This window comes from Dama dama, chromosome 20 (assembly GCF_033118175.1).
Source record: "Dama dama isolate Ldn47 chromosome 20, ASM3311817v1, whole genome shotgun sequence".
NCBI classification, from domain to species: domain Eukaryota; kingdom Metazoa; phylum Chordata; class Mammalia; order Artiodactyla; family Cervidae; genus Dama; species Dama dama.
In genome coordinates, this window is record NC_083700.1 from 67858834 (window position 1) to 67882848 (window position 24015).

General features: G+C 36.2%; 1 protein-coding gene across 1 annotated transcript; it reads right to left on the minus strand.

Annotated features, from left to right (window-relative positions):
- Positions 1-374: 374 nt before the first annotated feature.
- Positions 375-23754, minus strand: LHX8 (LIM homeobox 8). The gene is made up of 7 exons (XM_061119999.1): positions 23671-23754; positions 19631-19752; positions 17269-17489; positions 16650-16753; positions 11933-12028; positions 5500-5683; positions 375-1146 (listed from the first exon to the last, which is right to left on the minus strand). The coding sequence occupies exons 1-7, from the start codon at positions 23752-23754 to the stop codon at positions 1070-1072; spliced, it is 888 nt and encodes a 295-aa protein (XP_060975982.1). The 3' UTR covers positions 375-1069.
- Positions 23755-24015: the final 261 nt, after the last annotated feature.

Genomic DNA, 24015 nt, shown 5'->3' on the forward strand with positions numbered 1-24015 from the left:
TCTCAATCACAATCCCTAAAGAGGGTTCACTAGGAAGAAAAAGTAAAGAGTCTCTGCTCTAGAAGCATTGATCACAAACTCCAAATATTTCTTGTCCTCCTTTTTCAACCCTTAAGAAACACATTCTAACAGCCCACATTTCATTTCTGGCTTGGGACACCCCAAAAGGTCATTTTGAAAAGCACTCTGCCTTTTCTTTCACATTAATTTTATTAACTAGTTCAAAAGAGACAATTTGCCAAATGAGATATTTTCATGTGTTCTTTTCTTGAGTAAGAGCAATCATCTACAAATAAGTTTTCTATTAAAATGTACTCACAACAAAGCTCAAAACAAAATGACTTTTAAAATTAAAAGTTGTTATTATATGTGTAAGAGGCTAAAGTCAACTTACTGCTGAAAATACACACACAAAAAGGATAAATTGGTTGAAACTTTCACAAGAATGAAAAATGTTTAATAAACTTAGAATGGTGGGCTTATTAAACTATAGTGTTATTTACAGCCATAGTTCATCAACCACAAACACAATAATGTGTTTGCATGGCATGCTACAACAGAAGCTTTATTCAGTTCATTCAGAAAACATTGGCAAAATAAATTTCAATTGCAAATTCACAGATACAAGCTTCAAAGTATAAAGTTGTATATAACAAAAAATACAGGTAATATTTATAACAATAACTTACAGATACAAACTAATGATAAACTACAATTTCACAAAGGATTGTAAACATTTTGCACACTTGTCAGTCCTTTCTTTTAGGCAAAGTGCTCTTTTGATGACAAATAAATTAACAGATACACACTCGAGTGAACTATTTTCATACAATACAAAAAAAAGTTTTGATTTGTTTTCTTCTTGTAAACATAAGTTTTACAAAAAATGAAGAAATCAATAAAAGTGTCTTGCAGGCCAACTAGAGATACATACCTGGGCAGCAAAGTGATGTTGGAAATGCTTTGGGTGTTAAATAAAAAATTAACATTAATATATTTTCAATGGTATTTTATACATAACAAATGACAAGTTTATATCCTTAATCATTTCTATCCCTGAAAAAAGGAATTAAGTATGACTTATTGGCAGTTGTGTCATTGAATGGGGTAACAAGGGCTGGAGTCCAAGAGTTGTTGGTGAATGAGCTACAAAATAGAAAGAAATGTGTGGATCAGTTTTGTACGGTAAATAAAACTGACTTAAAAACAAACAAAAAACAATCCAAGGCAAAGTCCTCTCACTACTGATTATAGCTGAGGGCACCAAGCTATACTCATTCCACTAACTTCAGCAGAGCATTAACTTATTCAGCATAGTGAGTATAGTATTATGAGAATCCAGGAATGGTTTACTCCAAAATCTTTATTTTGGGCCTCAAGCTTTTGCCACTTTAAAGTCCTCCATCCATACCCCATTCACTGCACTTTACCCTGTAGCCAGAAACACCACCTTCGTCTATAGAAATTTTGCTAAATTTTATACGAAGTTTCCTCTATAGGGTGACTCCTGCCCCAAATTCCCATTTATGAATGTTTAACTGCCTCTTTCCTAAACATACATGAAAACACATTTGACTCAGGCAACATGACAGTCATTCATGTGAACACACACAATTTTAATCCTAGCATAGGTAAATGGCAACAATGATACAGGCTCTGATTTTTACTTTAGCCAAACCTTAAAATGAACTTTTCACTCTCAGCAAAGACCATGCTGCTTCAAACCAAACGTCCTTCTAAGAGCAACTAAGAAAGCCGGACAAAATTTTTAAAAAGCTGTTTGAAGGTATCTGAAAGATACCAAGGCAGTGAGAGTTTGCAAAGTCAAGCCCCAGAGAAGGAAGGAAATAAAATGAGGCTACTTATCCTTCACAAGTGTAATAACAATTTTAAAAGAAAATGAGGGTCTAGGAGGCTGAGAAGTTTAGCAGAGTTTTCAGGAGTTAGACTTTGGGTGGTGGGGAACAAACATGAAGGAGCAGGTACCACCGAAGAGAAGCCCTCATTAAAAACAACAGACGCAAAACAAAACACAAGCTTTGGGGGGTATCCCAAAAGGCTACTGCCAAGAAGTGGTGACCCAGAAACATGCCAGCCTTTGTAAGAACTGATGTCTGATTGGATTAAGTTGCTCTTCCCCTGACCTAACTCCCTGCCAATGGCAAAACTAAATTCTCTCTGGTGGAAAATATCCCATCCAGAGCTTCAAATTATTTCCAGTTTTCATACCTCACACCTGAAGTGCAATAAAAAAGTAATAAGGCAAATAAGACATGACTTGACTAAAAACAAAGAGGAAAAAACAATAGAATAGACTGGCAAAATATCCTGATATTGGAGTTGTCAGGTATGAACTTTAAAGTAACTACAATTAGTATAAAAATTTTATTAAGGAATAAAGTGATAAGATAGATAATTCTGGTATAGAAATAAAAACTATATAAAAGAATGAAATGGAAATTCTAAAAACTGAAAACAATAACTGAAATTAAGACCTCAGCAAGTGAGTTTTACAGCATATACAGAGAGAGAATTAGTGAATTGGAATACAGGTCAGAAGAAAATATCTACTCCAGAACATGGAAGATCAAAAGGCTAGAAAATACGGACTTTTTCAGTAATAACAGAAATAATATTTGAAGATACAGAAAGTTTGTATAAGCAAATACATCAAACTTTCATATTCAAGAAGCATATCTAGGCACATTCTATAAAACTTAAAACCAGGCACAAAGAGAAAAGCTGGGGGAAAAGGACATTCACTTTTAAAGGAGGAAGAATGAGACCAACAGCTGACTTCAACAATAAGTGGTATCAAGTCAATTAACTATATTCTAAATAACAGAGACAATGGAAGAAAACTATTTTATTCATATTGTAAACGTGCTGAAAGAATATAGCTGTGGAAATCAACCTAGATTTCCACATATAAAGGAAAAGCCATTTACAATTAACTACATCCAAACAAAAACCTATAAAAAACCTAACAAAACATGTGCAAGATTCCTAAACAGAAAACTCCAGAATATAAGAGAGCATTTGAAGATGATCTAAATAAAAAGAAAGACAGACTAGGATCATGGTTTGGAAGACAATATTATTAAGATGGTGGTTTCCTACAAACTGATTTAATAGATTATATCAAAATCTCAATTGTTTTCTCTTTTTTTGGTGGTAAATATTATGGGAACATAAAGGGTCAAGAATAAGCAATACAAACTTAAACAACAAAATAAGATACCATGTATTACTGGACATCAAGAATTATATATCCAGCATTAGTAAAACAATTAGGTATTGATACAGAAATAAATAGACCAATAAAACAGAATAGTATGTGCTAAGTCCCTTCAGTCACACCCAACTCTTTGTGACCCCATGGACAGTAACCCTCTAGGCTCTCCTAAGGGTACAGAAGTTGACATACAAATTATACGGGCACTTGATTTATGAAAAATGTAGCACAGAAAATCAGCTGGGAAATTGGTACTTTCATAAACATAACAAAGACTTTGTCCTTATTTTATGCTACATAGAAACTTCAATTCTAGATGGACTATAAGTCTAAATGTCAAGGTAAAACATGGTTGGTGAAGTTTGTAGAAGATACCATAGGAGGAATATATGACAAAGGCCCATTTGATCAAAGCTATGGTTTCTCCAGTAGTCATGTATGGATGTGAAAACTGAATTAAACCATAAAGAAAGCTGAGCACCAAATAATTGATGCTTTCAAACTGTGGTGTTAGAGAAGACTCTTGAGAATCCCTTGGACAGCAAGGAGATCAAACCAGTCAATCCTAAAGTAAATCAGTCCTGAATATTCATTAGAAGGACTGATGCTGAAGCTCCAATACTTCGGCTACCTGATTCAAAGAACTGACTCACTGGAAAAGACCCTGATGCAGGGAAAGATTGAAGGCAGGAAGAGAAGGGGATGACAGAGGATGAGAGGTTGGATGATATCACTGACTCAATGGACATGAGTTTGAGCAATCTCTGGGAGTTGGTGACGGACAGGGAAGCCTGGAGTGCTGCAGTCCATGAGGTCGCTAAGAGTCAGACACGACTGAGAAACTGAACTGAACTGATAGGAGGAATACCTTCATTATCTTTGAGTAGGAACAATTCCTTGAACAGGTCATAAAAAAAGCATTCCTCATGAAGGAAAAAAACTGATGAACTGCATTAAAATTAGGAACTTGTGCTCCATAAAACATACCCTTAAGAGATTACATATAACCATGAAAAAACATATCTATATGCAATACACAGCCAAAGTTAGCACAAATCAAGGAAAAACAAAACAGATAAGCCAATAGACCAACAAGCAAAAGACATGAACAGGTACTTCACAAAAAAACAATATACAAACGCCCAAAGAAAAAATACTCAGGCTCATCAGTGATGAGGGAAAAGCAAATGGAAATAATGAGATAGCACTATACAACCACTAAGCTGGCTAAAGTAAGAGGTCACACTACATCAAGTGCTGGAGAGGATGTAGAGCACCTTGAACTCTCATGTTCTGCTGGTCAGAGTGTATATTGGTTCAACCAGTATCAGAAACTTTTTGGCAGAATCAACTAAGATTGAACATATGTGTAGCCAGGACCCTACATGCTACTCTTAGCATATACATACTAAATAAAACTGTGAATTAATGTGCACCAAAAGGCATGTACAATGAGGCCCATAGCATCATATATATAAAAGCCCAAACCGGAAATAAAATGAGTGCCTACCAACCCTAAGTGGATAATGGTATCCTACAGTGGAATTTTGTATAACAATGAAACAAATCACTGATTCTTGCAACAATACAAAGGAATCTCACAGAGTTGAAAGAAGTGAGACACAGAATACATTCTGCAAGGTTTGATTTATATAAAGCTCAACAACAGGCAAAACTAGAACATGATTTTAGAAGTCAAGGCAATGTTACTTTGGAGGAAGAGGATAATTACTGGGAGGGGTCATAAGAGAAGCTTCTGAGGTGCTAATTATATCCTGCTACTTCCTCTGGATAGTATTTACATAGATATGTTGATTTTATTAATTCATCAAGCTGAATACTTATGTGTGTACTTTTCTATATGTAGGTTTACTTCAATAAAAAAGTTTCTTTAACAAAATTCAGTAAACCTCAATCTAAAAATCTGAGGGTGAATACTGTCTCTGACCATAGGAAAATAAGTTATTCAAATGTTTATCAGGTCAAAACAAAAAGAATGTTTTTTCTAAGTAAAAATCAAGCATTATCTATGAGTCATTATGAATATCTGTATTTTAGCTGTAAAGTGAGTGCGATGCAGGCCCCTTAAAAGGCTGCCACAGAAGTAAGAAGGTTGGACAGTTCTTCCTACTGCATCCCTCTCCCACAGTATTTTTCAGCTACTACTGAGGTAATATTGCAAAGTGTGAATCCTATTAATAATATAATACTAGAAGGTATGAGTGATGGCTTGAAAGGCAGCTGTTAAGTGTTAGGATACCTACCATCCATATAACTATGCAGTGCAGTCAGCATCGTCCCATCTTGGGGCACGTAGGCGGAGTAAGCCATTTCTTCTAACATGGGTGGAGACAGTCTGGAGGGCGGCACTGCTGTGACTGGGGCAGAGGAGGAGTGGTTAGGGCTGACGTGCTTCTTGTGGCGAGCTCTACAGTTCTGAAACCATACCTGAGAGAGGAGAGAAGCAACAGGAGCTATGTCACGTCGCAGCTGATAAAACACCAGTTCAATACAACAAAGGATGCAACTCTACCATATCAGCACAGCATAAATCTAAAGCAGCTTTCTTTAAAAAAGAGTTCTGTAGACACAAGAGAAATCATTTTGCACGGTTATCAACAGTCATTTTCTTTGCCCAAATAATAATTATCTGATGCTTTAACTTAAAACTGGTTCTATAATAAGCCAGCATCTTCCAAAATAAAAACAGGGGAGGGGATTCAAAATTCCAGAAAAGTTTCCTTGGTTCTCCTACTGACATTTGGGACAAAAAGAAAAACCCTTTCATCAGAAATTTTTTTTAAAAAAATACACTACTTACTGTATTCTCAGACACCTGCTAGACTTATTTGAAATCCATTTTCAAATGATTAAAATCCCCACTGAGAATTTAAGGCTTTCTACAAACCTCTTGATTCAGTTATTCCAGTCTCTTGGTAACCTGCTGAGTTCAATTTCTCTTAGCAAATACAGAGGCTATTCTCTAAGAAGCAGGTTAAAGTCAGGCTTACAGTAGGAAACAACTAGCAATATTTAACTAGAATAAAATACAAACACATCCACTGGTGAAACAGTTCACCAGATGTAAAGAGCTAACCACCGTGTTGTCCACTCCATCACAGAAATAAAGGAAGCAAGTTCTGGGTTAAGCAGAATTTCATATGCAGGTCAGGGTGAACAAGTCTAGACCACCCAGGATGCTTCCAGTAACTAAGCTACCTGCTTGTGAACTTCCTGCTCTTAGATAAAACTTGCCTACAGAGTGTTCCTCTATTAAAATATCACAGCATTTATTTGCTATCACTCCAAACAACTCTGTTGTAAGAAGAGAGAGAAGTGGAGGGATAAAAACTTTATAAGGAAATTAGGATAAGAACATTTGGGAATCAAGGGAGAAGGTCAGGGGCATAAGTCTCTGGCCAGGACTGGCAGGCAGTTAGTTGACGGCTCAAGGGAATCAGGGCTGAAAAATGTGGAACAGAGGGCTGAACAAAAAAAAAAAGATTTATTAAAAAGTTGGCCTGACTTCAAAAGGCATACCTTGTTATCCTCGGGACTCATAAACAGAGGTATAAACTCAAGGGGTTAAAACCAAAGGAAAAGGAGTCTGAGCAGGTGGCTGAGGGGCAGCATCTAAGGAGTATTTCGGGAACAAGCTTAGGCATGTTTCAAGGAAAATGATGCAGTCACAGCCTCATCACCCCTGCTCCGGAGCACTAGCGTGACTCAGGCATCCATGCAGAGACTTCATCCCAAGTCTTCGGTCACAGTCCCCTTTACAGGCGCCTGAACAGCAGGAGCCACTGCCGTCACCCAGCCAGCCAAGAAGACACACTCACACATTCTCCAACTTTTAACCGGGGACAGCTGCCACCTGCCTCTTCCCCTGACGCTGCCCAGAGGACAGGCACCCCAGAGGGCTACATTAACCCAAAACACATGGCACTAGGATTCCCAGGGTTTCTTCAAGGTATCTCATGTCTCCAATAAATTAGATATTAGATGGAAAATATGCAGTTTCTTTAACAAAATTCAGACTTTGGAAATAAATATGAAGCCAGCCTGATGTTAACAGTAGAATAACTACCTTAATGTAATTCGAATACCTCCTAGAAAAAAAATCATCAGGCAATTAAGCAAAGAGAGGTTTGAAAACACAAAGTGTCATGTAACTTGCACATTTAAACAAAGCTTAAGATTTCAGGCATCAGAAAACTTCTGACATGAGGACTATCTAGCTTGAGGAACGAAATACAAGTCCTTTTGATTGTCCTTACTGACTTAAAATCTCCTCTTGCTTTGCAAACCTCTTACAGAGTTAAAATTTCTAAGTAACGTATTTTTCAAAAATCTGAGTTGTGAATTGTAAAATACATAAGCTGAAAGCAGGCCACATAGACATTCTGTAAAAGAAAAGACTAGTGCATTAGATCAATCTCTTAGAAAACCCAAAGGGCCAAACAAAAGAATTTAATGTATGAAAAGATGTAATTTTAAATGACTGGGAAATTAGAGCTGGCATAGAATTGATTAGAGAAAGCTAACTAATCATTTAGGGGGAAAAAAAAAGAAAAATCTCAACTTTACAACATATAACCAAAAGTCCATTACAAATAAATAAGGGTTTAGATATAAATAATTGGGACCACGAATGTCTATCAAAACAAAAGCCAATGTTGACATATTTCTCTAGGTGAAGCAAGAAAAAGGCCAAAGCTATCAGAAAAAAAATATGAAGAGATTTGAATACAAAACAATGTAAAATTTCTATGTGGAAAAAATAAATGAAAAGGCAATTGATGAACTATGAAAGTTTAACATGATAAATAATAAAAATCAGTAAGATAAAGAGAAAAGAAATAACCCAATATAAAAAATCAGCTAAAAAATACATTTTTTAATCACAATATAAGTAAACATATTAAGGTTTATTGATAATAAAAGAAAGATAAATGAAAACAATGACATTTTCTTACTGGCAATTGGAAAAGATGTAAAAGAATGATAGTTTATAGGATTTATCCACATTGAGGAAAGATAAATTTCGTATGTAGATTCTGGGAGAATAAATTGATTATGAACTTTCTGCAAGGTGAATTTTATACTATCAGTCAAAGGCTCTTATAATCTTTTTATCTTTTGATTCAATCATCTCACTTCTAGAAATTTATCCTATAGACACCACTGAACAAATGCACAAAGTATATACACAATGTTCTTCATTGTAGCATTTTTATGATGTAAAAAAGTTCAAAATAAACTAAATAAATTATATAGCAATACAATGGATGCATATTTTAATATGGAAAGAGAACTCCAAGCACACTGGGTGAAATAGCAATGTTTTATCATGTTTCTGTAAGATATACAATTCATAATTCAACTTTGTGAAAGGATATGTGAGCAGTGATTATATCTGGATGTACAGTGTTAAAAATAACATCACCCATCTCTGTTCTGTGATTTCAACTCAGTGATGATCTGCTCTGTTACAATGTCTCACTATGCAGACTTTCAGGGCTTCCCTGGAGAAGGTTCAGATGGTTAAGAATCTGCCTGCAATGCAGGAGATCCAGGTTTGTTACCTGGATTGGGAAGATCCCCTGGAGAAGGAAATAGCTACCCACTCCAGTATTCTTGCCTGGAGAACTCCATGGACAGAAGAACCTGGCGGGGTATAGTTCACGGGGTCTTAAAGAGCCACACAGGACTGAGTGACTAACAATTTTCACTTTCATGCAGACTTTAGCTAGTAAAGGTGAGACCTGAACTTATATCCTGTATAGGACCAGTATTTCCACCTAATATTTGGGTAACCTAGTTTGCATATAAGAATCGAGGCCTACTAAATCTCTTTTCTTTAACATTTCTAATGTGTGCTCAATGCTAGGAGTAGCCGGGCAAAGAGGTTCTGACTACTATTTGAGTTCACAGTAATTAATCCTTCAAAAATACTGTGAAGGACTATATATTTGAGTTGTTAGTACTCCTTTGCCATCTTATCAAAATATTTAAATTTAACTCTTATATATTAAAAGCCACCACCCAACAATATATTCTCCAAGTTCTAGGGCTTGCAATGTAGTTAACTTGCTCATAATACTGGTGACCTAAATACCTGGAAATTACATGAGAGATGTCTGTCTGGGGTTCTTACTTCTTCAAACAATAAAGAAAGCTCTCAGAAAATCCTCCATTTTCCTTTGCTTCCAACTTCAAAATAGTCTAAAACATAATAACCATGAATCTGAGTTAGCTATAGCAATCACTGTCACTGAATGTATAGAGTCTTAGATTACGAGGACCCTCTCAGACCGTTGAGTTGGACCTACCTCAACAAAGGAAGTTTCACTTCCAGGTAAAGGAAACTCACCACCTCAATGGTATGTGTTAAGTTGCTCAGTCATGCCTGACTCTATGTGACTCCATGGACTGTAGCCTGCCAGGCTCCTCTGTCCATAGGATTCTCCAGGCAAGAATACTGGAGTGGGTTGCCACGCCTCCTTTAGGGGATCTTCCTGACCCAGGGATTGAACCCATGTCTCCAGCATGGGCAGGCAGTTTCTTTATCAGTAGTGCTCAATGGTAGCCGATGCCAATTTTGTAGACTTACGTACTGAGAAAATTCTTCACTGTGAGTGAAATCTGTTTTTCTCCTACATTCCCTAGCAGAGACACGATCCTGCCGCCATTCATAACCATTTAAAGACAGCTCTGTTCATACTCTTCCTTCCCTTACCATCTCTGGATCTTTTCTCCAGATAAATATCCCTGTTGCTGTTAATAACAGCACAGGATTTCCAGACTTTCATGACCTTAATCTTCCTCTAAAGGGAGCACTCTTTTCACATTGGTTCCTTGTTAGCCCCTTTCTAGCATCTGGCACTCTGAGACAAACACAATGCCCTAGACATCTGAAAGTACTGAGGTCATGGGACTTGCCTCCTCAGACAGCCTCATTACACTGCACTTAACCAAATCCACTGCAAATCTAGGTCTTCAGAGAAGCTGAGGTATCGTCAGGTCCCTCCCACTGACTTCTTGGAATAAATGATCTTTTAATTATGAAATACTTCAGGCTTACTAGAAATAAACCAAAGAATAAACACTTGTTTACTCACCAGCCAATTTAAGAAATAAAACATTATAGTGCAGTGTTAGACTTAACTGTTTCCCCCTACTGAACTTCATTTTCATCTTGATAGTCAGTCACTTGCATCATTACTCTGTTATACCTTTTTAACCTTAAATATTATCTAAAATTGTTTTCCATTTCCCTAATCTAAGGGAAATATAAGATCCTGACACAGTTGACCACCTCCATCTTGAATCCACCTCAGCCCTTGGGCCTCCATGATGCTTCTACACTAGACTCATTCCTTGGTTCTGGCTGTGATGGTCCAGTTCAAACAGCTCGCTCCATAAAGTTCATTCTTTAGCTTTTACTGTCCACAATCTCTCTATAAAGGATCTAATTTCATGAATCTTGTTCATCCTTTGTAAAAGTTGCTCAGTTGTGTCCGACTCTTGGTGATCCCATGGACTATAGGCTGCCAGGCTCTGTCCATGGAATTTTCCAGGCCAGAATACTGGAGTGGGTAGCCATTCCCTTCTCCAGGGGATCTTCCCAACCCAGGCATCGAACCCAGGTCTCCTGCATTGCAGGCGGATTCTTTACTTTCTGAGCCATCAGGGAAGTGTATCCATGGAAATGGTCTTTCATCCTTTAAAATATCAGTTTACATGCTCAACTGCCACCATCATTGCCTGATAATCAGAGCTGGAAAGGAATTCATCTCCCTCCCAACTGCTGAACCCACATTTTAAACAACCTTTAATATTCCTGTCAGTAACACCATTTCCATGGATACTTTGACTTCAAATATAAGTCATCTTTGATGTCTCTCTGCTTCACCATTACAGTGTCCAGGTCTTTTTCCTTGTCTCTCTTGCATCCAGTGCCTGCCATTAGTGTTCAGTTGATAAAATGCTTCAGAATGAATTTGAGACCACCAAAGTCTCTTTTTGAAAAATCATTATTTTGTTGGGCATCACACCTAATCTGTCAATCTCCATGTAGCCTCTCCCAACTCTAAGTCTTCCTATGTACTGTTACCAGTCCTTTCTTCCTAAAAATACATAGCATGGTTTTCTCCTGCTCAGAAGCAAACTTGATATTCACAGGCCTCTCCGAGTTCAGCTCAAAAAATTCTATTTCCCACAATTTGCAAACATAAATTTTATCTTCCAACAAATTTGCTCTAACTTATCCTTCCCTACTTTTGTTTACATCATTCCTTCTACCTGGATCTTTAATAAAGGTCATCAACACTGCCCACCCCCTGCACACATCCACATCCACAATCATAGAAAAGTAGAAACAATTCTGGCTTCAGAAGCAGATCCAGCTTCAAACCATAGTTGTCTTTTTAGCCTTAGGATCTTAGGCTTGCTCTGAGAAATGAATGAAGTAACTTCTGCAAAGAGCTGTCTAACAAATGGTAGCCTAGATCAAGCAGGCTAATTAATTATCAGGCTTTTTAAAAAACTGATTTAGAATGTGAAGAGATCTAAAATGAGAAGCTAATGCTTTGACATTTCTACACACACACACACACACACATACACAGAATGTGCGCTTATAAAAACCTAGAATAGAAGTTTTAGTATCTCTTGATTAACCTTTAAAATAGTCACCTGTATCACACGTCTGCTCAAGCCTGTCCTTTCTGCCAGTTTCTGGAGAGTCTGTGCATCTGGGTTGTTGTCCTGAGCAAACTGTGCTTGCATAACCTGTTTTTTTAAAAAATGTAGGTAGTAAATAGTAAATAGCTAAAAATAAGAAGCTCAATCTTCTGAATTTTGATGACAGGAGAGATAAGGCATGCACAAGAAAATGGAGTACTTGTATTTTACTACTTGAAAATCAATACAGAGAAGTGTATATCAATGAAAATAATGCATATTATGTAAAATGATGCGCAAGTTGCTATGCTGAAATCTTTAAAAAAATCAATTTCAACATAAAAACTTGTCTCTCAACTATGCTGTTAAAAATAAGCTCACCTTTTCTTCCATTCTTACAACCCACAAAAAATGCATAATAGTATAAGTCCATTTACTATTTTTCCATTTTGTTAAAAATTACTAGCGTTAAACAATTTTTAAAAATATAAAAATCATATCTTTGACCTCTACTCAACTAAACAGGTTCAAGGCTCCTACACCAATTTGTCTTAGTATGAAAATAGTAGACAGTGCAACAGATTGCACTCCACTTAATTGCAATGACTCCACCATTCATTATTTCGACACTTGTTCTATGCAAAGGAACATCTGGGACCTTAAAAGAGAGACACTCATCAGTCTATTGCATAAGAATTTCCTGAGATCTAAACATTCATAGATTGAAAAGCTCCCAGGTGATTCTGATGTGAACCTTTGGATTGGAACCTGGCCTCAGCTTCCTGGGAGAAAAATATATGCATGCCAATAATTAACAACAATACAAGCTAAAGTGAGATGCATGGAGTGAAGGAGTAGGAGGAAGAGGAGTTCCAGAATAAAAGCACAGCAAAGGGCTTTGGATTCCTTCAGAAAAGGAAGTAATGGGAATCAAGCAAGATATCTGAATTTTATTACTTAAAAGTCAATAGAGGGAAGTATAAAATATAAAGAAAATATTATAAGAATGAGAGAGTGGAGCCTAGCATCCAAATGATTGTGCATGTCCTGGGCGTGGGATGGGGGAAATCTACCTAACCTAAAGTCCTGCTGACCCTAACACCATTTCCAACAGTCAAGATTAACTGCATCCTCTACTATGTTCCTCAAATAATACCATCTTCTGCCACTGCACTAGTCACCAGGTAGCTAGCTAATTTGCTAGCAAGTCGAACTCTTCATAGGAGAAAGTGAGTTTCTGGAGGGCAAAGGGAATGTCTTATCCATTATATCTGGAGATAATGTCCAGATTAACTGAGTGAACCTGCACAATGTGCAGAAAATCTGAAGATGGTGTGGAGAAAAAGACCAATGTTGTCCTGGGAAACCTTATGAGGTTTAAAAATTATGTATTTTTTTCAGTTAAGTTCTCACTGATAGGGACTCTTCCAGAATAAGGCATTCCTGGATTCCAGGCCAATATACTTGTCCACATAGTTGCTGTAAACTAGCACTTGTACTTTTGCTTTTAAAAATGGGCAGAAACAGCCTAAAAATTTATTATCATGCCCAGTTCGCTTCATTCTTCCTCTCCTACTCCAAATTTAATTAATAATTAAAGTTAAAGTAATAATTTAATGTTACTTTAATATCTTCATATGCAAATAGTTGTGCTTGTATGTTGTTGAGCATGTAAGATCCCAAAGAGAAAAAAAGAATGAACAAATTAATGTCTTTGTTTTTTTAATTTTTCAAGGAGGAAAGCTGAACAGATATTCATTTGTAATGCCATAATGGATAATTTATAAAACAAAAAACATGTGCCCTTCACAAATGCATTTCAAATTCACAAGTTTAATAATGGAACCAAATTACATTTACTAAAGCAATTTCTCATTAAGGAATAAAGGAAAACTTAAATCAACACTGATGGTTTAAAACTGGAACATGCTAACGGAAAAGTAAGATGTATTCATCAGTGTTTAGTCTCACAAAAGAATCCTTTTAATTTTGACTTGGTTTCATTGCTCTCCAGTCACTAAGGATGCCAAAAATCTACCCTATTCCTCTTCTGAGCTATTTAAAATGGTCAAGGATCTAGCCTCTGTAGACACATCATTTTAAAGCCAGCAAGTCTACCAAAACTGTCGAGTCTGCATAGTAGCAGCTGACCAACTTAATCTGAAAGTAGATTAAAGTAGGTGCTAACCCTGGCGTGTTTAACATGAATAATCATTGAGCAAGTACTGCCAACTACAATAAGCAAACTATAATATTGGCAGGAACTTTTACAATACAATTTATACAAATGAGACAATATTTGAAATAGTTTTGCCAACACAGAATAGTCTATTTTATAAGTGTTAAGCTATTTTTTTCTTCTCATAATTTTCTAAAGAATTTGGGAAGTTTGTTCCTCATACTTTAACTCTTCTAAATCCAAACAAGGTAGGTACTGTATGAATAGTCTTGACTTACTGATCACCTATATTTTATTGTTTTGCTAAATTTAAGCACTACTTAAATAATTAGCTTTCTGAAGAGTAGGATAACTTAACAATGAGGTACATGGCCTGATTTTTAAAGCTTCTAGTAAAGTATAATGATTCAACTTATTCTAGATACCTAAGCAACAAGGAACACTCGAAGACAAGATTATGCCTCATTGTTTCAGTCATTCCTGGCATAGACAGATGCTAATAAACACTGAATAAATGAAAACATGCTTAGAAAGAATATAATTTCTGCTTTCATTTTTAAAAACCTATGATTTTGGTATAAATTTTTAAAAACTCATGATTCAGATCACATTTTCATATAATAATGCATGGCTTAAGTAGTTTTTATGCACATTTGCAATTTAAAACTATAAAGCCATCTTCAAGATTTAGAATCTCACTCTTGTTTTAGCTGCCACAGCCATTAAATGGAGTCTTGGTAAGGCACAGTTCTACTCATGGTCTCCTGGGAGGCCAAGGAAAATTAAAAGACCAGAAGTTTGGGAAGTAGGGTCCAAATCTCTTTGCCAATTCCTTGGTTGTCTGCCTTGGGGGAGTCCCTGCAGTTTTTGGATGAATTGTAAGAGATGAAAGAAGAAATTACAGGAAGTTATCTGGCATAGGAATTGGTAAACAAAGACCTCCAAAATATTATTCCCTTTCTATTTAATTAGTATCTATACTTTCCAGATGAGATTGTACATATCTACCTAAAAGTTGCTTCAAATTTTCAGTTACCCTTTTACTAATAAATTTTTCTATCGAACTAAAGTTATCAGTCTTATGACTATTAAAATTATGGCCAGTCTTTCACAGAAACAGCCCACTTCATACACAGAACATATTTATATTAGAGATTATATTTTAAGTCAGACACCTTTTAGCTACTGGGTATTTTGCTACCAGGTCTCCCGCAGGTACACGTATCCCCTAACCTGGGGCTTTACGTGATTTTCATGCTAACCAAATGAGGCACCCAGAAAAACAAACTTCAAACAGATATTTCTTTCAGCTGCCTTACCTTCCATTTTCTACTTACTATGTAGTCGATGCCTGAAGTAAGGAATCAAAAATTATTTTCTGGAATTTATTTTAAGAATGGATCTAGACTTTAAAGCTAGATTGCTTCCTCAGTGACATTAAGGTCCTTTGCGATATTTATGTCATATCAAGGCTTCTTTCTTAATCATTGTCAAAACAAATATTCTCTCTTTTACTGCATTCATCTTAAATACTGACAAGTATTAGAATACTATCAGTGATTTTTCAAAAAATTACCTTCACTCATTTATTAACATTGTATAAATATCTTCTAAAGTCTGAGCTAAGACGGATACTATGTGTAAAGCACCTAGCCATACATACATGGTAGGTGCTCAATAAATGTTACCTCACCTTAACATAAAGCAAACACTTCACACTAATCTTTTAGAAAATGATTTCTCTGAAAAAAAAAAAAATGCCAGAAATAATCACTGTGTGTACAGACTTAAATATAAAGCAAAGAGTAATTATTTCATTATTTTCCTGACTATAAAAACAGAAGTTATGACAATTATATTTAGGGCAACTAAGTTGAAAATAATCCCTCCATTTTCAGGGAACATAATCAAACTTTAGCATCAAATTATAGAATTACTCCCTCTACCCCCTTTAAAAACAAGGAAAGGTCTACTTGATTGCAGTCAATCAGTAGATTTCTATTTATGGTAAGGCATTTTCAATTCCTTCCTACTCAGAAAATGTACAATCTTGTCTATTAAAAGACTCAATGCAGTTTGTTAAAAAGATGAACACATCAGAGTCCCACAGACCCACATACTGAATATCTCTTTCTGTTAAGTGTCCCAAAATGTTCTGTCTTCTATTAAAATTACATGTAGTAACATAAATACCTGTGTTAAAGTAATTTTTTCAGGAAGTCAGGACAGAGCAACATTTTGTTTGCACCTTGATGTTAATGTTAACAGACATCAGGGAGACAAACTTGCAGGACAAGTTCACATCATACCATGACTCTTGGAATATTGATAAACAATATTTAGGGCAATGTTTTTATACACTCAACAAGTCAGTTTGCACAAAAAGCACAGACTAACCTTTCTGAAAAAATAAAAATGTCTTAAGACAGCATAGACATTGCTTTTTGTTTGGCTTTTGTTAGTTTCAGTATTTTTTTTTTTTAATAGGGGTTTTTTCTTTTTTTTTGGTGGAAAGGGGCTTCAAAAACTCAAATTCATTGTCATGTCTACCTGGAGCTGATCTGCTGTAAAGCTGGTCCGAGCTCTTTTTGCTGGTTTTGGATGATTAACATCTTGCTCTGTAAGGAGGGCACCTTCAACACTAATCCCATTACCTGCATTTAAAAAACACACCAAATGTGTTGGTAACTCAAATGGGAGCAGTCATACAATAATAGGTTTCTTGTATCTCTTGGCTTGGTATGAAACTGTACACATCTTCTAGTTTGCCAAATCCCTTAAGATTTAGAACACACTAGAAACATAATGTAGAAACAACATTTCATTTGTAGGCTTATATATTTAGTCAAAAGTGCACCAAGTTGGAAGTGCACATCTAAGGCTCATCCTTAAAAAGGCAAACACAAGGAAACAACTGGTTATGAAAAGCAAAACAGAACCCTAAACTCAAGGCTGCTTCCTGAGAATATGGCACAAGGCAAATACATATGCCATGGCTTTTCTTATAAATAAACAGATGGAGACCATCACTAACAGTAGAGGGCTTAATGAGTTTCACCACAATTACTCTGCACAAAATGATGCTTTAAGACGACCTTAGGAAAAAATCATTTTTATCCCTGTGTTCACTGTCCCAAAAGATTCAAAAGTATTTTAAGTATATATTTACCATTTTCCACTTCTCTTTTTAAATTATCCAGCATGCAGTCATAATGCACTCTGCAGAGGACTTTCTCTTCCACTAAAGCAAACTCCTCTCCCGTGGAAAGTTGTCTTTTGCAAGAAAAGCAGGCAAAGCACGCCAAATGATAGACATTCCCCTTGGCCCTCCGGACCCAGTCAGTAGAATGGATATGCCTCCCACAGCGAGAGCAGCGAGTTCCATACCTTCTACATAAATGGGGGGGGGGGGGGTGCGGAGGGTGAAGAGTTAATGCTTGGTGAGATATTCATCAGTCTAGGATTAAACTAACACATTATATTACTCACTGGATTAACTCAAGTATTTAAATCTTTTGAAAATGAAACAGGAATCAATTATTTTTTATAAGTCAATATGGTAAGCAGCAGCAAGACTTGAGATGGGATCATAATTCGAACCTGTTTATAAAACAAAAACTTCTCATTGTTATTCTAAAGGAGGATAACATTTTTTCTTTTAAAATAAATGAAATATGAGTTTCAATATCCTTCTTGTAACAAATATCAGGACATTTATAAATTATCTAGAGACTCAACATAACACACACACACACACACGCACACACACACTCCAGACTGAAAAAACTAAAAGTACAAAGCCATACCATTGAAGATATAAATAATGATGTCTTAAAGCCAAGTTGAGACAATTACAAAATGCTTTAAAATTTTTTAAAAAGTTAAAACATTTAAAATAGATATTATCAAAGAACGAACAGAACAGAAATTGTTCACTCTGGTGCGTGAGGAAGGAAAACTCAGAAATGCTTCCTTTGGTAAACAAGCTCTTGCATTACCATCCACAAGAGGAGGAGAAATATTACCTAAAACTTTTAGACACATTTCTGGACATTAAATGCACGTTAATCTTAACAAAATGCCACATGTAAAGATTTTTTTTTTCTCTCAGACCTGGTGACACTCTGTCATATCTCCCACCACAACTGCAGTCACAGCCTGGCATATCCACATTAAACTAGAAAAGTGTATGTGTCTGTGTCTAGTCATTAACATATCTCGCCTGGCATATCCACATTAAACTAGAAAAGTGTATGTGTCTGTGTCTAGTCATTAACATATCTTTAGAGGTATTGCTAGTTTTTAAGTTAATCTGAATCATAAAAATCAATTTTTGAATATCATAAAATACAAGGTATTAAAAAAATCCTGAAGAACTAGACTTGTAAAAAGTCTCTAAAAACAAACATTTCAAGCAGCTTTAAATTACAAAAAAAAAAAAAAAAAATTAAGATTAGCATACCCTATGTGAAAGAGGAGGCAAATTGCTACTGTTTTTGAGGAAATAGAAAGTAAACCTGATGAGAAATATATGATTTGGGTAATTATAAAATCCTATGATTTTATAAAATAAAGGACTCTGGGTTTCGTGAAGTGCTTTAACTTGCCTAGCAATTTTATTCAAATCAATCACTAAACTCTTAAATCAGTTTTTGAAATTGAGTATAAACAACATAATTAGTATTACAAACTTCATTATGTAGTATTAACTTCCCAATTTCACAATGAACATTCTTCTTCCTTTCAAAATACAAATAAAGGAAAAAGGTGATAATTTTAAAAAGTCACGCTTAAGGATGACTTCAATTTTGAGACAGCTATCCATTAAGAATTGAGTTCTATCCTTGAGGAAATTTTCCATTTAAATGATTATAAAGAGACCAGGCAGAGAAAATGTTACATTTAATACCCTAGGCAAATATAATTGCACAAAATAAATATCAAAGAACAGACAAAAGAAACAGAATTTTTAGGCAGGTTATGTAATTAGACTTGGTACAGTTCTGATACTGGAATGGTCAATTCTTCTGAATAATATGGTTTATCACAGTTTTCAAACTGCTGGCATTTTATAGGTACATTACAGGGGGTCATCCTATAATAAACTGGTAAAAACTCCACAACACTTTGATTTTTTCCCCCTATAATTACTTCATTTTGTCTTAGTACTCTGCCTGAACAAAGAGCACTGCTATAATAAGTCACCTTATATTTCATACTTAATCTCCCTGCACAGCAAAGAAGTTTCCCTGTTCATAATACCTAAAACTTTCATTTGCCAAGGTAGAAAAAATTATTCAAAGTTAATTTTTATATACTGGGTTCCTAAAACATATACATATGCTAATTTTGTTTTAATCCAATTTACCTCGAAAATATGAAGCATTCTCATTTCGAAATCTGTTGTACAAGAAAAAGCGGGCTTCAGTAAATAAAACTGGACTAGAAAGCCTATTTATAAAATTCTCTTTGCGTAAATAATGTCATGGTGGATCTACTTACTAAAAAAAACAAAAGAAGCTTCAGTGTACCTGAAATAATCAAGCTTGCAGAAAATGTCTTTGTCTTTAATGTAACAGCTTGTGTGCCTTCCTAAGGAGGTCCTGCAGACGCTGCAGGACAGACACCGGACATGCCAGCACAGGTCGTTCACCTGCGAAGAAAGAGGGGCCAAGTGAGAAGCCATTCTAACACCACGCTTGAGAGTATCCTTCATTGGTTTTCTGTATCAGGCAATTTTAAAAGCTAGCCCTTTAATATTTTAAGACACGCTCTGAATGTTTCTTTCTTTTTTTTTTTTTTTATTAGTTGGAGGCCAATCACTTCACAACATTTCAATGTTTCCATCTAAGAGGTATCATCTACATAAATATGATCTAGATATACTGTCTTTTAGATTTCAGCCAGAAAATTCACAACAGCATATTCTACACTTCCTGTTTATTTTTTTAATATAATTTTGAAAAATTCAAGTTTTTTTAATCAAACGTCCATTCTGCTTTTTTTTTTAAATCAACATCTATGAACATATGGAAAATTTTGGTCACTTTAAGTCCTACATATTGGTTTTATAATTTTTCCTTGACCAAGTTCTTCCCATCATAACACACTGCAACTAAAGAATTCAAGCCACATACCTTCTCAATCTACTTTTCAGCCAAATAATGATAAACTGTTCACTAGTTACAGTGAAAAAGAAAATGGACAAAAAGCTTTGTAAGATAAATACTTACCCTTGTAAAGAAGCCAGGCAATTCATTTCTCTAATAAAACAGACACTGTTAAGGTAGATTTAGATGTTGATATGGCAGGAGGCCTGGCTCCCACCTAACATTAAATTACCAAAACATAAAGCCCTGGAAACCCTACTTTAATGATCTGGTCATTAAAGGAAAAAGTAAATCTATTATAAGTGGCTCTAAAAAGGCACACTAAGTGTTGTTTGTCATTTATACTTAGTAAGACATTTTATTTTATAAAATGCTGTAATAAATCATAGCACTTTACATTGTAAATAGGGGCATGAAATACTGTCAGATCAGTGAACAAATCACACAAATCCTCACCGTAAACTGTTGCCATCATACTATAAGCTGCATACCTTTAGCTTTAGCCGTCAGGAATGAAGATGTGTACTGAACTGAATTTACCTATAATGCAAGCTCCTAAAGTTTGCCCTTGTTAAATGGGCACAAGAACTTGATTTAGCTTAATTAAATTTCATTTAAAAGAACAGCAATAATGCAAAAACAGCAGTTACATTGTACAAATGGATTTAATACCTAATATAGGAATTAGGAAATTGGAAAAAATGGGAAAACTTGAAACATAGCTTTTGCTACACTATTTCATAATAAAGACTATCTTGTCCAATGATTCTATCATGTTAGCACTACTGTTCAACTTGCTTTACTGTGACATGAAATATAAAAGGTACTGTGAAGCTGAAGAAGAAAGTTTCACGGGCTTCTAATTAGTTATGTGCCTCTTTCCAAAGCACTGATGATTTTAGTGAAATTTTAAGTTTTGGTTTTTCTATAAAAGAACATGCTCACCATACAAGAAAATAGGGAAAATAGCAGGAAAAAAAATCTGAGGGAACCAAAATTTTAAAAATTAACAATGGTGATCACTGTCCTGGATATAGAGATGCATTTTCTATTTTTTTTCCCCCTCAAATGGGTCCAATTAAATTAAAGTTGAAAAGTACAGGCTTCTATTAGTATTCCACTGTTTAAGGCCTTCTGCATTTTGATCTTATCCAGGCTCTTTTTTTTTTTTTTTTTAAAGCCACGATAGATGCAGTCTTCAGGGCAGAGTCATGGTCATTCTCTAGTTCCCTAAAGCCAGATGTAATTCCTGGTCTGCCACCTTTCCTCAAAGTTTACTAAAAAAACAAAACAAAACAAAAACCTCCCTCATCTTCTTTTTCTTTTCCAGAGAGGAAAATAAGGTGAACAGAAAAAAATTCTGGAGACTATAAACCTTTCCTGATAGCTAGCATTCATCCAATCTCTGTATGTATACATATATAGGATCAATCCAGAAAAAAAATCACTCAAACGACAGGGCACTGAAGTGTCACATGGGGCAATAGACGCATCTAACTCCTCTCACATTTTTGTTCTAACTCCATTTTACTTGCCTCACGATACGGTGTTTTTCTATATTAAACATTAAGTTACATCCTCAAATATTCTATTTAACAACTATTTTTTCACCAGTGACTTGAACTGAATTCAAACTTATTTGGAAGAATATGAACTCAAAATGGTGGTGGTGAGGGAGTTGAGAACTCAAAAGAGTTTTTATATAATCACAAAGTGTCAAACTTTTGTTAGTTTCCTATATGATAGGAAGACAGTTTTCTTGCACGTCTACTAATATGTACTTAAGCCTACTTTCTTGTACATATACTAAAGGGTAAACTAAGACTATGTAGAAGACTTCATTGAGAGGACTCCAGTCCTATTACAAAGGAAAGTTTAAAAAAAAAAACAACTCATTTAGATAATTTAGATTGTTTTATACAAATATATATCTGATGTATAAACATATGTTAACAAATAAAAGATGAACACTAGAAACAATTATCTATTTCAGAGGATATGTTAAAAGTCATTTTAAGCTTTTTTCCTTTTCCTCTCTAATATGAAGTGGATCCATTACACATCCATTCAGAAATATTCTGAAAGATACAGCTAATTCCTGAGAGGGCTCAAGAAAGGAAGCAGCTAGTTTTGATTCAAAAGATGGTTTTGAAATATTCAAAGAGGTTCAGGTCTAGAAACACTGAAATGGGAATCTTAAGACTGCAGATTTAAAGAGAAAGCCATGCTAACTTGCCAGGCTTAAAAATCAACCACTAATTAAGTAACTTAGTTACTTTTCAAACAGTTTTCACCAAAATGCCTTTTGGTACTTTATCTTAGTTATATCTACAGGGTATCATTCCAACTTCCCAGATGAAGCAGCTTTGTGCTGAGGCAGAAATTTAAAGAAATTCACAAACTTGCTTTTTGAATTCATATTCTACATAATGAATTCTTTTGAGAAACTAGGTGGGGGATGGTGGTGGTGGTGGTGGGGAGAATAGAAAGTGAACTGGTTGCTACTAATTTAGTGTAGGAGAGATCATTATTTTAAATAGTGGTTTTAAAAAACTATTGAAGTTGAAATTCCATGATATTAGGATTAAAACACAGGGGACTATGATCCTTTATGCAATGACATGGATAACTGGCCTGCCAGAATTTGTACTCCGAAACTCCCCCACAATATCTTGAGAGAAGTAAAACAAATTAAGACAGACAGTCAACTCTCAAACCACCACCTGAAGCCCTTCATCCTAGGCATTTTTCTTTCTTTTTGTTTTGTCTAACTTCACATCAATTTCCACTGCCCTCCTAGGCACTGGAGACGACGTTAAAAAAAAAAAAAAAAAATCACTGGGTGGCCTTGAAGTATTAAACCTTAGTAAGAGGAGGAAGATATTGAAAATGGTTTTTATTTAAATGGTAGTATGAATTTTATTTTGGAAAAGCCTCAGGTTGGTGTAAATAAACATAAGACTATAAAAAAATATCTGTCTAGAAAAGACTCTTTAAGGCACTTCACAGTGGTTCTCAGCAAAGGAGACACTGAAAAGGGAAAATCGGTCAACATACACAAACGTGGAACCCTCAGGAGCAGGCAAACGCCTGGGCGTTACTGTGGGTTACAACCCGAGGCTCGGTAAAAACAATTAGGTAGGACCCACTTTCCAGAATAGGTAAGGCTTTCCCCACTTCCGTTCCTCTACAAGTAGGTGGCTGACTCCAGTACTTTCACCCGGGTTTCGGCACCCCGAGACCACACACACAAGCAGTTTTGCAACAACAGGGGGTATTCTAAGATTTCTTCTCCCACTTTTCTCACCTTATGAGTTGCTCTTGACTGGGCGGTTGTGCTAAGAAAGTCTACAACCTCGAGCGAGAACTTGAGTGGAAAAGAAGGGGAAAATAAACTTCTCTCCTTCCCCAGAGCTCCCCGGGGAACCGCGCTCGCCTTGGGCCTCGCGGCTCCGCCCTACCTTCAGAAGGTACTTGTCCACGATCTCCAGGCCGCAGCTGCTGCAAACACACTTGCCAGGAGGGCAGACGGAGCCCGAGGCCATGGACCGGGGCGAGGACGACGGGGACAGCGGGGCCGAGGAGGAGCACGAGTCCTCGTCCCCCACTCCCTCGGGGCTCACCTGCAGGAAGCCACGAGGCGCGGTCTCAGGCGGTTCTAGACCCCTCCTCCTCTCCCCATCCCTCAGACCCGCGGGGCTCCCTCACCGCCTCCCCTCCCTTCCCCCAACCCACCCCCAGCTCCTGATGTCCCGCTCCTCGCCCTCCCCGGGGCCCAAGCTCCCACGGCGCAGTCGCCGGGGCTG

Coding starts and splice junctions, on each gene's coding strand:
- LHX8 (XM_061119999.1), bottom strand. CDS start 23,754: ATGGCCTCGGGCTCCGTCTGCCCTCCTGGCAAGTGTGTTTGCAGCAGC. Junction 12,029..16,649: donor TTACAGCAGATCAGCTCCAG/GTAGACATGACA, acceptor TTAAAAAAACAG/GTTATGCAAGCACAGTTTGC. Junction 5,684..11,932: donor TGAGCAGACGTGTGATACAG/GTGACTATTTTA, acceptor CTCCTCTCTCAG/GTATGGTTTCAGAACTGTAG.